Raw genomic sequence first — 12,796 nt, forward strand, 5'->3', positions numbered from 1 at the left:
CCTCAAAAAAGTATATAAATATCACTCAAGTGGTCATAACTTGAGACAGGGTTGCCAGATATTTAAACTTTCAGATGCTTGGTTGGATGATGGATCTGGACATAGTTTTCATACAGATAAGACTGGATCCAATTTCGAAAAATTACATAAATTTCACTTAAGTAGTCTTAACTTGAGCCAAGGTTGCCAAATCTTCAAGCTTTTAGAGTTGGGAAAAAATAACTTTTAAAATTAAAACTTTGTGGTGTTTGAAAAAATTCGTGCATTTTAGCTTACAGATAGGTGCCAGATTTTTCACTTCATGCCCATTTTTAACAACTTTTTGATTAAAATAAACAAATTAAATTGAAAATAACAAAAAAAAATATTTTTTTCTTAGAGAGAATGTAGATTAACCACTTTTTAGGTCTTTAAATTATTAAACCACCTGAATTCTACATTTGTTTTAATTAATTCATATCCTCCCATCCCTTCACCATTGAGAATGCTTGGATTTTCGTTTGGGTTACCTCAAATTTCTACAAATTTTATGAATTTGAATGTCGAAAAAATCTTTTCAAGGCATCTCAAAAGCGTTTTTTAATTAAATAAATAAATATGCATTTAATAATGCATTCTTAAATGCAAGTCTTTTTAATGACACCGGTTATCTGTCTCCAACAATTTTAAACCTTTTAGAGAGACACAAAATAAAACGTCCCAATGACGTCAACCCGAAACCCGAAACTCGTATGTGATCAATCGTGCGTGGCATCAAAACAACACTCAACAGCCCCTGAAGATATGTTTTCCGAAACACTTTTTTATCATTTTTTTCCCTCACTCTGTCTCTCACTCACTTCAAATTCGATTCAACTTCACACCATCCACGCGCCCCGACCGCTGCTGTTGTCAAGTAGCGGAACTGTAAAGAGTCGTACAATCCACGGTTGAGTTGTGTTTTTGTTTTTCCTACTACTTTTTTTTTTTCGTCGGTTGAAGCAGTGTGGAGAAGTTCGATTTTCCGTTTCGACTTGGTTTCGACCACGCGACCAACGTGTGTGGTGTGGTGTGTTGTAACGGAACAAGTTTGTTTTGATTTTTTTTCAAATGTTTTTTACTTCGGCGGCCACTACTACCACTACTACTGTTACAAGCAGGCACACTTTTGAATATGTGTGGAGTGTGTCTTGCAGCAATAACACTCACACAGACGGCAGGACAAAAACATACGGCTGACTGTGGAAATTCATTTCGGAGATATTTACAAATATTTAAAGTGTTTAATTGCCAAAACATCAAAATTTTCCTCTATCATTGAACCTTTTTTTAGTTGAGTTTAAATGTAAACGTAAAAATGCCAGTTGAAAAATATAAAATTCTCCAAATTAACTTTCTGGCTGACCTCCCTGTCTCGACGGTCCCTTCAATATTTACACAGATAGAGTCTGCTGTATATTTTTTTCATTCAATTCTGCACGCATTTTTTCAAACACCACAAAGTTCGAATTTTAAAAGTTATTTTTTCCCAACAACCCTAAAAGCTTAAAGATTTGGCAACCCTGGCTCAAGTTAAGACTATTGAAGTGAAATTTATGTAATTTTTCGAAACTGGATCCAGTCTTATCTGTATGAAAACTATGTCCAGATCCATCATCCAACCAAGCGTCTTAAAGATTTGGCAACCCTGTCTCAAGTTATGACCACTTGAGTGATATTTATAAACTTTTTTGAGGCCAAATCTTAGTTGGTCTAAGTAGGTTTCATAACAATGTCATGTTTTCAGCGCACTTATTTTCCGAAGGGGAAAGGGTGACCAATTTTTTGGTAAGGAGGAAGGCACCAACCACATAAGTAAATTAAGGGGTTACATACATGTAGAAAATCACAAAATTTTATATTACAGAAAATTCACTAAAAAGATGATTTTCAATCACTCCTGAAAGTTTCATGCAGTTATTTCGAGACTGAGCTGAGTAAGAGACGATTTAAGTTCACAATTTTACCAAGCGCAAAGCGAACTGTCAAACTTTGTGAACGTTTTCCTCTAAACAAGGAGTTGATTTACGGGTGCCACGATATCTCGAGATGGGATGGACCAAATTGGCTGAAATTTGGGGTGAAGACTCCCAAGACATATCCCGTGTGCATGACGCAGCTCGATTTTGAAATTTTGCTTCTTTAAAAAATACAAAAATCTAAAACAGACAATTTTTTATATGAAAAACATTAAAAATATTTTTATCTTTTAAAATGAAAACTTTTTGAAAGTTGGCCTTCGTCATGCACATAGGACCGGTTTAACGAGACTTGACCAAAATTTTGAGCCAATTTGACCAACGCAGTGTTGATATATCGTGGCACCCGTGTTTTGAAACTGCTAACTTAAAATAGCTATATCTCGGCAATGGTATATCCAAATGTCTTCATATTTATTTAGTTAATAGTTGAAAATGTATATTTTATTGTCCTGCAACAAAATTTAATAAAAGTTTAAATGTGTGCTCACACCAGCCTCTACCATTTTTGACGATTAACATGTATGTAACCCCTTAAGTTACTTTTTTAATACTAAATCATTTGAAGGCAATTATAGGCTCAGTATTTTTTTTTTCAATCAGAGCCAAAAAGAACTAAATTTAAAATATTTTTTAAGGATTTATAGATATTTTCTTAATATTCTCAAAACAGAATGACTTCATGATATTGCATTTTGTAAAACTTTTGTTCGAAAAATTGAAAATTATGTTGGAATTTAAAAGTACGATTTTTTTATCTTTTATTTTATTTAAGAATTTAAGCATTAGCTTCTAAAACCTATCCCAGACTTTAGGTGAGCTTTAATGTTAATGTTACTTACCAAAATCTCTAAAAAAAAATTTGGGAAGAAGTACCAGTTATTTCAAAGAAAAATATTTGTTTATGTCAGTTTAACTCAACGTACTTTTTGCCCATTCAAAAGCTAATAACAATTTTTATAGCAAAAATTATGGAAAACATGCAAAATATTGAAAAAAAATGCCGGGAAAACATAATCAGGAATGTCAATGTTTTTAGGATTTAATCTAATGTTAACAGCTTTAATATTTGCTTTTGAAAAGAAATTCGAGCATAACATCACATAACAGGTCAAACTGTTTTTTTTTTTTAAATTAAAGGCTTTTTGTAAAAATTACATTGTTGACTTATATGACAAAATAATCGAAAAAGTGTTTGTGGTAAACCATTTAAATTAACCTTTTTTTTCTTTTATTTGGAGTTTATTTATTTGGGAGGCAAACAAAATTACTGCTAAAAATAAATATTATCTGCCAAAATACTTGTAATATCTATTGTAAACTGTTGAGAATTCATTGTTCACATTTTTGTGTTTTTTAACAAAACATGCTAAAAAAATAAATAAGAGAGACAAGGAGAAACATTTTTTTATTGGATTCAAAAAAACGTAAGAGGAGAAACTTCAGGAATATTAAATTACTATGATTTCATGGATTTTTTAATTTTTGACGGTTCATGTGCGAAAAAATCATTTTGCATCATGAGGTTTTTTAATATTTTTTTTTTTACGAAAAGAGCATGTGAATATTTGAAAATCTGTATCTTGAGAAGAAATTTTCTGATCGATTTGGTGTCTTCGGCAAAGTGGTAGGTATAATTGAGACATTTCAGTGAAAATAGATTTTCTCGATTTTTTTTTTATTTGATTTGCAAAATTTTCTGCTCTTTTTACTAAAAATAATTTCGAAATTTAAAATCAGGAATAACTTTTTTTATTTTTTGACATTTTCAAATGTTGGGCCAGATTTTACAATTTTGAAATCAGCAGAAATAACACCACATTTTCATTTTCAGAGGCTCAGCAAGCAGCAGTCCGATGTACAAAGCCAAGAAAAGAAAATTGTGGGATTTTTTTTCAGCTTTTGAAAAATATTTTTTGCAGGGAAAGCATCCCTTCTTCATAAAACATTTTTAAATTACAAAAAACTGAAAAAATCAAAATATTTCACCTGAAAATGTATACAACTTGAAAACGGTGCATTTTAAAAAATAAATGTGCGAAATCATTTCTCATTCAAGTTTGATGCTACATCAAAAAATGATTTTTGAAGTTTTGTATGACAATATTCTAGATTTATCCTTAAAAATCTTTTTTTTTCCAAACAGATTTTGCATAATCCTTATTGTTAGCGTAGTAGATGCCTTTTTAGTACCGTAAACCGGGGTGACTTTGATAGGATTTCAATTTGTTTTTGAAATATTTTCCAATAGGTAAGGTTTTCCTCAAGATTTTTATTTTTAAAACATGTACTTGGGTAGGCCACATAAAGTCCATGCACTATTTTGAAAAAAAAAAAGTTTTTTCAGCAGTGTTTAGAAAAATAGTTACGTTAAAAATCCTTAGTTTTAATTCCGGGGTGACTTTGATAGTCATAGTATTTCTTGTTGAAATCATATTTAAGATGTTCAACCTTCATTTGTACGTTAAATGAACCATCACTAAAGTAGCTGATATAGTTTTAAAGAAAAAATCAATGTTTATATTTAGTCAACTAAGTTTATAAGCTTTTAAGCAAAATACATATAAATTTTAGGTAAAATTGTTATAAAGTCGGAATTTCACCTAAAATTTGTTAAATATAGTTTTGTTTTATAAAATAATCGATTCATATTGCATTTAATACTAAATTTTAAGCACGAATCAAAATTTTTCACATTTTACCTGAAATTTGTTCAACTGAAATTGCCTATAAACTTGGAGATTTGTTTTAATTGTGTTTCAAAAACACATAATATTTATCATTTACAAACTTATTTACCTTTCCCCTAGTGGAAAATTGTCAAAAAAAATCCGAAAATGCATTCCGTTTTCCGATTCAAATCATGTGGATTGAGAAAATCATGACACTTTGAGAAGTTTAATATAATGACTTTCATCAACATTTTCTTAACTATAGTTAACTAACTCTTTGAACTTATAAATTTTTTATAAAAAGTTCTTTTTGAGGTACTTAGAACACTTCTCTACCACGGTCAGTATGAATCTAAACCATTCCTTACGTATTTTAATTGTACTGTTCATTTTGCGGAAAAATCGCAAACCTATCAAAGTCACCCCGGCTATCAAAGTCACCCGGTTTTACGGTACTCAGAAACATATCAATAAGATTGCTTAAAAAGTTTTTTGATACTTATCTAAAAACCCTGAAATTGTTTTTGAAGTTTGAAATTATTTTTTTTTTAATCTGTTAAATTTTTATTAATTTTTTAATTCAATGTGAAATTTTTTGAAATTATAGTACAAGAATGGCTGGCAAACAAAGCATAAATGGTGAACTTTAAAAAAATACATTTTTCTAAAATTTACAAGAGAAAAAAATTCCAACTTCCAGAGAACTCTGACTTCTCTCCACCGACAGCTGATCGCGCTTCTAAGCCGGTGTTGGTGCATCCCGCGCAGCATAAGCGCACCCATACCAGTCTGACCCGCGAGTTGCGCGATGAACATGTGAGCTTGTGTGTGAATGTGGATATCAACCGCGCGAGGTTGTTGGGTTGAGTTGCTGAGGCGCCCAAACGCCCGATTTTCGAGCCAGTTCGGTTCAGTTCAGCAGAGTTTCCCCCGTCGTTTGGTGTGGTCTCGCCGCACCTCGTGGCCAAGTTTTTTTTTGGGCACGGATCTTCCTCCGTTGGACCTCTTGTGATGAGTGTAGTTTCAATGGAGTGTGATAATTTCTGGGAGAAAATGATTTCTTTTTGTGAAGAATTTCTCTAAAAGTGAAGAAGTGACTTAAAATCAACGTAGGGTTGAACAAAGAAGTGACAACTTTTTGGAGAGGTCTGTAGTGAAAGTGTATGAATTCCGTCACATGAAAAAAAAAAACAAGAAAAAACAGAAGAAACTCTCAAAAATGTTGGACGTGTCATCGTTTTGTACGCGCATGGTAAGCACTTTTTCTCCACAGTCAGCTAGAATATAATCGTCTAGTTGTCATCTAACCAGCGCCAAGGTTTTCCAGTTCTCGCGACGACGATGTCGATAGCAATTGGTTGAGTTGGTAGAGTTGCATAAAAACACGTCGTCGTCGTCGTCGTCTAGTAAAGGCCTTTGCGCAAGCATTTCGTTGAATAGGTATATATCTAACGTGTCGTCGTGGATAGTAAACTCTCTGTCCGATGTTGGAAGAACCGATAAACAACATAATAACATTGAGCGAAACGATGAGTGCGGTATGAAGTGGGTCAGCGTAGTAGAAAATGCACCTGACACGAACCTTGGTGGAGTTCCGTGCTGATTCTAGCTAATTTTACTATTTATTTTTTTAGAAAATTATCGGTTTCTAGGAATTCCCGAGCAGACGGAAATAACTTGGGAAGGTCAGTTTTTGATATTGTGAGAAGATCGAAATATGTTATTGGGATGATCTGATTATTTGTTAAAATAACAAAAATCAATAACAAAGATTTATTCGAAGAATAACTTAAACTGTTATTGTGTTGTTATTGCAATAACAAACCAATAACACAGAAGGAATCATAAAGGAATAACAAGATTTGTTATTTTGTGCGGAGAGGTGGAGCAGTATAATAACAAAAAATGTTATTGAGCTGGTATGTCTCCATAACAAAAAAAGTTATTTTTTGGTTTATTTGACATTTGCAAATAAACCTGCAGTTGCCATAACTCTTCTGTACAAGTCAGGACTGCAGAGGCGGGTTCCTTCAAGCGACTTTGAAGACAACTCCGACTCTGGATGCAGGATATGACGTCAACGCCTACTTCAGCTCTCCAAAAATACCCGACTTCACAGATCCGACTCCAATCGAAAGTTAACTGAATCCGATGCCGTCTCCGAGGTCTCACTCCAGCTCGAACTTCAACGTCAGCTCCGACTTCCTGGCTCTGTAAAAATAATAACAGTTTTTGTTATTCACACTTCAAAAATTATGACGATTAAATTGGTCAAAATTATCCCATAGTTCTAGCCAATTTTAGCAAAGTCCCTTAGGGGTATATCAAATAATTAAAAAAATCAACTCTCAAAATTTCAACTTTTAGAATAATTTTAACTTGAGGACCCCATTTCATGGCCAAAATAATGACCCCGACGAAAGTGGTCAAAATTATCCCATAGTTCTAGCCAATTTTAGCAAGGTCCCTTAGGGGGTATATCAAAAAATTAAAAAAAATCAACTCTCAAAATTTCAACTTTTTAGAATAATTTTAGCTTAAGGACCCCATTTCATGGCCAAAATAATGACCCCGACGAAAGTGGTCAACATTATCCCATAGTTCTAGCCAATATTAGCAAAGTTCCTTAGGGGGTATATCGAATAATTAAAAAAAATTAACTTTTAAATTTTCAACTTTTTAGAATAATTTTAGCCCATTTCATGGCCAAAATAATGACCCCGACGAAATTGGACAAAAGCATACCCTAGTAACATTTTAGGTTTTAAGTAGGCCATAAAAGCCTATTTAGGCCGTATGAGAGTTGTCAGAACTATGATAAAACCTGTAAGTTTAAAAATGTTACTAGGGTACCAAAGATCTAAACATATTTAACAAAAGAAAAAATAATAACAGATTGTGTTATGGGCACTTAAAAACTTTTCCATTTGTTAGATTTATTGTAATTTTATTTCTAAGTCAGAATACCAAACGATTAACAAATCTTGTTATTAGGAGAGTTTTTGAAATGTATAACATTTCCTCTTATTATTGTGTTATTAAAAATTTTCAGTATAATATCACTTCAATAACAAATCTTGTTATTTTATCAGAAATTGTTATTATTTTTTCCTCTTGAAGTTGAAGTTCAGGATAAAATAATAACACTTTTTGTTATTTTAATAGGATTTTTTATTGAAATATTATTAATTTTGTTATTACCGTCTGTCCGGAAAATTATTTTGAGCAAATTTTGCTCAAAAAAACTTGATTCTCTTGTTTTGTGTTATTTTATAATTTTTATGTCCATTTATTTTGTATTGGACTTTCTTCTGCACTTTTATTAAATTTATTCTTCTACTTACAATTTTATCGATTGGATGTGTTGTGTTTTTTTAAATATATTTTTCCAGTCCAGTCGATGTTTTGCTAATCCATTTGCTTTGAGGGTGCAATTTTTTTCTTGAAGCCTATGGAACACAATAATTCTGAAAATAAAATTCATTTAAAAAAAAGAGAATGCAATACACAAGATTACAGTCATTTTCAATCATTGGTTCTCAACAATCCTGAGTTTGAGCGATAAATAAATCTTTCGTGATTTCTGCAGAGATCTGCAAAGATCGGAAATTCAGTTCAATTTTCAATTTTCTGCAATATCCCAGATAGATCAGATTTAAATTACATTTTTCCTTTTTTTTTATATTTTTATAAATTTGTATACCTCGCAATTTTGTTTAAAGGTTGTAACAAAGTCTTACAAAAAAGGTGTTTGTCTTTCTTTACGTTTTTAACATTAAAAAGTTTTTTTTTCTGAAATTTGCCTTTAAACATGTTAGGCTGGGATGAAATTTTTTTTTTGTTTTTTACAAAGCAAATCGCAACAAATACTGCCTGGCTTTGTTAGTTGAAAAATGAAATCATCACTGAAAAAACTCATTATATTATTTTTTATTTGTTTAACATTCTGTATTTCCATAAATAGTAGTCCTCTGCAGTAATTCTGAAGAATTTAAATCTGGATGGACTTGTAGACGGAAAAAACCCCTTTTTTATTTTACTTTTTATCACTGAAGATTAATTTCCAAAATAAACGTAGTTTTTAACTTTCTTTATTATACATGTTTTAGTGAATTGAAAAGACAGGGTCCTGGAATGTTTTTGTCTGATTTTTGGAAAAAAAAACTAAAATATTTGCTCAAACTTAAATTAAACTTTTTGGGGACCTTTCCTATGACCAAAGAACATCAGAGAAGAAGGTGTTTTGTCCCCTAAAACAAACCAAAAAATTTCAAATATAAAAAATATAGTTTTTTGAAAAAAAATCGACGCAAAAATTTCCGCCTACTATTTTTTCTGAAAAGTCCTCATTAATACTTGCAACTTTGCTGAAGACACCAAACCGATCAAAACATTATATTTTTCATTATTGTATGGACAGCTGTCAAAATTGTATGGCTGAACCAATTACACAAAATAACTTTTTTGGCCATAAGGAAATTCCTCAAAAAGTTTTAGCCAAATAAATAAAAAAATGCACAGAATCGGCCGATTTCGTAGATTTTTGATGAAGTACACCGTTTCCAAGTTCAACATTAAAGGGTTGTTTTTTTTTAATGTTAAGCTATTCGCAATTTGAAAATACTCCATGGAAAATTTAAATAAATTAAGGCTGTTGCAAATATTTACCAAAGTTATTCAAAAATGTTCAAAATAGTTGGTAGCCCTTTTCAAAATGTTTTTCTACATTCTAAATTTTCTGATATATGTTAATAAGTCTCATTCAAATAAAAAAAACGTCGATTGCAAAAACTTAAATAATTCTCAAACTGGAAAAACAGTTAAAAGGCCCAAAACTACCAGAAAAGAAATCAATTTAAAAAAAATCATAATTATACTAAAACTGAATTTAGAGAACCAAACAAAAAAACGTACAGAAGAGGGTTGATAACAACCAGCACAATTTTGCAACATTAAATGGTGATTCTTAAAGCAATCTCTTCTTAAAAAAATATAGTAACAGCAAAATGTTTTGTGATTAAATCATTCCTTATTCTAATTATTATTTAACTGTCAATATCAACTTGATTTTTTAACCACATTTTCTGACAAATCCAAACTATCTCAACTCACTTTGCTAAAAGCATTACTTCTTGTGGACCGAAGTCGGCCTACATATTTCGTGCTCATCACATTAGACAGGGTTGCCAGATTTTCAATATTATTCTGTGTACAGGTTTTGATTATATTTTTTCTAGGCTACGACATTCAGTTTTTTTTAAGGTTTTGTAAGCTCTGCTTAACACTGGAACGCCCAACGCATGTCCAACTTACACGGACGCCCAAGCCTCCCAAAAAAGTTGGAACGATAACTTCAACTCGCGGGTTCTCGGGCATTACTCAACCAATCGGGACGATTCTTGTTTCCACTGATTTGTAAGAATGTCTAGATGATTCTAGAACTTTGCAGAACTTAATTTGATCAAATCTGTAATTTCTGCGACCGAAAACATCGTTCCACCTTTTTTTAAAACGACTGCCTCCGCAGAATTTTTGGCGAATTTTTTTTTTACACGCGAAAAAAAAAGTTGGAACGATGTTTTTGATCGCAAAAATTACAGATTTGATCAAATTAGGTTCTGCAAAGTTCTAGAATTATTTAGACATCCTTACAAATCAGTGGAAACAAGAATCATCTTGATTGGTTTAGTTATGTCCGAGAACCAGCAAGTTGAAGTTACCGTTCCAACTTTTTTGGAGCCTTGGGCGTTGGAATGTTAAGTGATCATATCATTTGTAATTTAAAAATTACTGTATCTCGAAGCCGTTGCGTCGTATCAAAAAGAGGTTAAAGACAAACTTGTAGAAAATTGGACGGGCTTTCTGAAAAAAATACACTGAAACAAAAATACACGCCACATCTATGAGATTTTTTGATTTTTAAGTCTAAAACTTAAATTTAAAAGTGATGTCACGATTTTTTTTCGTTCAAAATTTTTGAGGAAATAGCCAAAAGTATAACCAAAAGACAGACAAAAAATGCAGGATGGTATGTCTCTCCTAAAAAATACAAGAATCATTTACTAAAACTGTTTTTTTTTAAGTGGTCTAAACGTCAAATTTTTTGAAAATCCGTTGTAGGAATCGATTCTCCAGACAATTTTACATAAAAGTCTCCATATTGATCATTGTCCTATGTCCAATCCTTGGGAAGATACAGCGTTTTTAAGAATGAAAATGTCGAAAAAACGGGTTTTTTGGTGGTTTTTGGCAATTTCTATATGACAGACTTGGTTTTTCAGTCTCGTAAGTATTTTTACCGGAAAGCTCGTCCAATTTCCCATAAGTTTGCCTTGGACAGCATTTCAATTGGATGTAAGGGCTTACAAATATAAACTTAATTACATTGCTTATAACTGAAAATAGAATATTTTTTTCAGTGTGATAGAAACCTGGATAGTAAATTTGCTTACGTAAATATAAAAACGAATCAAATCAAAAAGCTGTCATAGGCAAACTTATGGGAAATTGAACGAGCTTTCCGGTAAAAATATTTACGAGACTGAAAAACCAAGTCTGTCATATAGAAATTGCCAAAAACCACCAAAAAACCCGTTTTTTCGACATTTTCATTCTTAAAAACGCTGTATCTTCCCAAGGATTGGACATAGGACAATGATCAATATGGAGACTTTTATGTAAAATTGTCTAGAAAATCGATTCCCACTACCGGTTTTTTAAATTTTGACGTTTAGACCACATTTCAAAAAAATAAGTTTTAAGTAAATGATTTTTGTATTTTTTTTTTAGGAGAGACATACCATCCTGCATTTTTCGTCAGTCTTTTGGTAACATTTTAGGCTATTTCCTCAAAAATTTTGAACGAAAAAAAAAAATCGTGACGTCACCTTTAAATTTAAGTTTTAGACTTAAAAATCAAAAAATCTCATAGATGTGGCGTGTATCTTTGTTTCAGTGTATTTTTTTTCAGAAAGCCCTCCAATTTTCTACAAGTTTGTCTTTGACCACTTTTTGATACGACGCAACGGCTTCGAGAAACAGTAATTTTTAAATTACAAAATACAAAAATATTTAAATACCTTACGCCCTTCTCAAATGTTATTTTCGAGTACTATTGGCTCCATATACACAAAAATGGCTTATATAGGCCTAGGATAACATGTCTACAAAGTTTCATTGAAATTGGAGAGGGTCGGGTACAAAAGTACCAGAAAAATTCCTGATTTGAGCTGGAATTGCTCAACAGTAATGAATGCTCAGATTTCTTAAAATGAAATGTATTAATTTGAATGCTGGTTTAAGAAATGTTTTTTACTGTGTACGTGTAGAGAGCTTAGCTCATCGGCTTGCATCAAAAACACATGTAATTTACAAAATTCCATCATTTTTTGTGTGCTTTTTGTTGCTGTTCTGCCCTAGTAAGGAAACATTTTTTTCTTTTTTCTTTTTGTTTAAAAAATTCAAAAACATCTACAAAAACAAATACATTCTTCGAGATCACCGGTCAAACTGTTGGCGTTATCTGGTCAAACCAGGTCCAGTCCAGTTTGTGTGTTTCTTTTATTTGGCCGAATCTCAAGAAAAACCACCCTCGTCACGCAGATGAATGAATAAACGCGTGTCCACCAAGTTTACGCAGCCCCCCCAAAAACTCCCAATGGCAAAACTTTGCGCCTAATCTTGCCCAGCATCTTTCGGCTACCGACTTGTGACCAAAACAGACAGACCCCCTCCTCTTAAAAAAAAGAGCTTAAGAAAACTAACTTCAAGGGTGGGCGTTTTCAAAATGGACAAACATTCGCAAGTTTTCTTTTGTAACAATACCTTTTTGGAAAAACACACAACCCCTGCCAAAACAAAATCACATAAATATGCAAAAAGTGAGGCTCAACCCAAAAAAAAATAACACCTGGTTGGGCTCGGTTTTTGCAACAACGCAACGAGCCGCCGGCGGTGGCGGCAAAGCCTTGTCTTTGACTGTCCATGAACCACGAAATAAAAATAAACATTTCGTTTTTATCTTCCCCTACAACTTCTCCACACTCTGACTGCTCTGCCGCTGTTGGACGCTGGTGGTGGTGTGAAGTCTGCCAGCCTCGTCGGCAAAATTTTGAGGGCTCTTTGAAG

At 32.4% G+C, this 12,796-nt stretch overlaps 1 protein-coding gene across 4 annotated transcripts in view; it reads left to right on the top strand.

Moving 5' to 3' along the window:
• The window catches only part of LOC120414508 (PH and SEC7 domain-containing protein), a 162,114-nt gene that overhangs the window by 106,721 nt on the left and 42,597 nt on the right, over positions 1 to 12,796 (top strand). Inside the window, exon 1 of one of the 4 annotated variants that reach the window (XM_039575713.1) lies at positions 5,874 to 5,921. The exons of the other annotated variants lie outside the window; for them this stretch is intronic. Coding sequence (XP_039431647.1) covers positions 5,889 to 5,921 — 33 coding nt within the window. The 5' untranslated portion in view covers positions 5,874 to 5,888. Of the gene's footprint in view, positions 1 to 5,873; positions 5,922 to 12,796 lie in introns of those variants that run through there. 4 annotated transcript variants of the gene reach the window in all.

This window comes from Culex pipiens, chromosome 1, assembly GCF_016801865.2.
Source record: "Culex pipiens pallens isolate TS chromosome 1, TS_CPP_V2, whole genome shotgun sequence".
NCBI classification, from domain to species: Eukaryota; Metazoa; Arthropoda; class Insecta; order Diptera; family Culicidae; genus Culex; species Culex pipiens.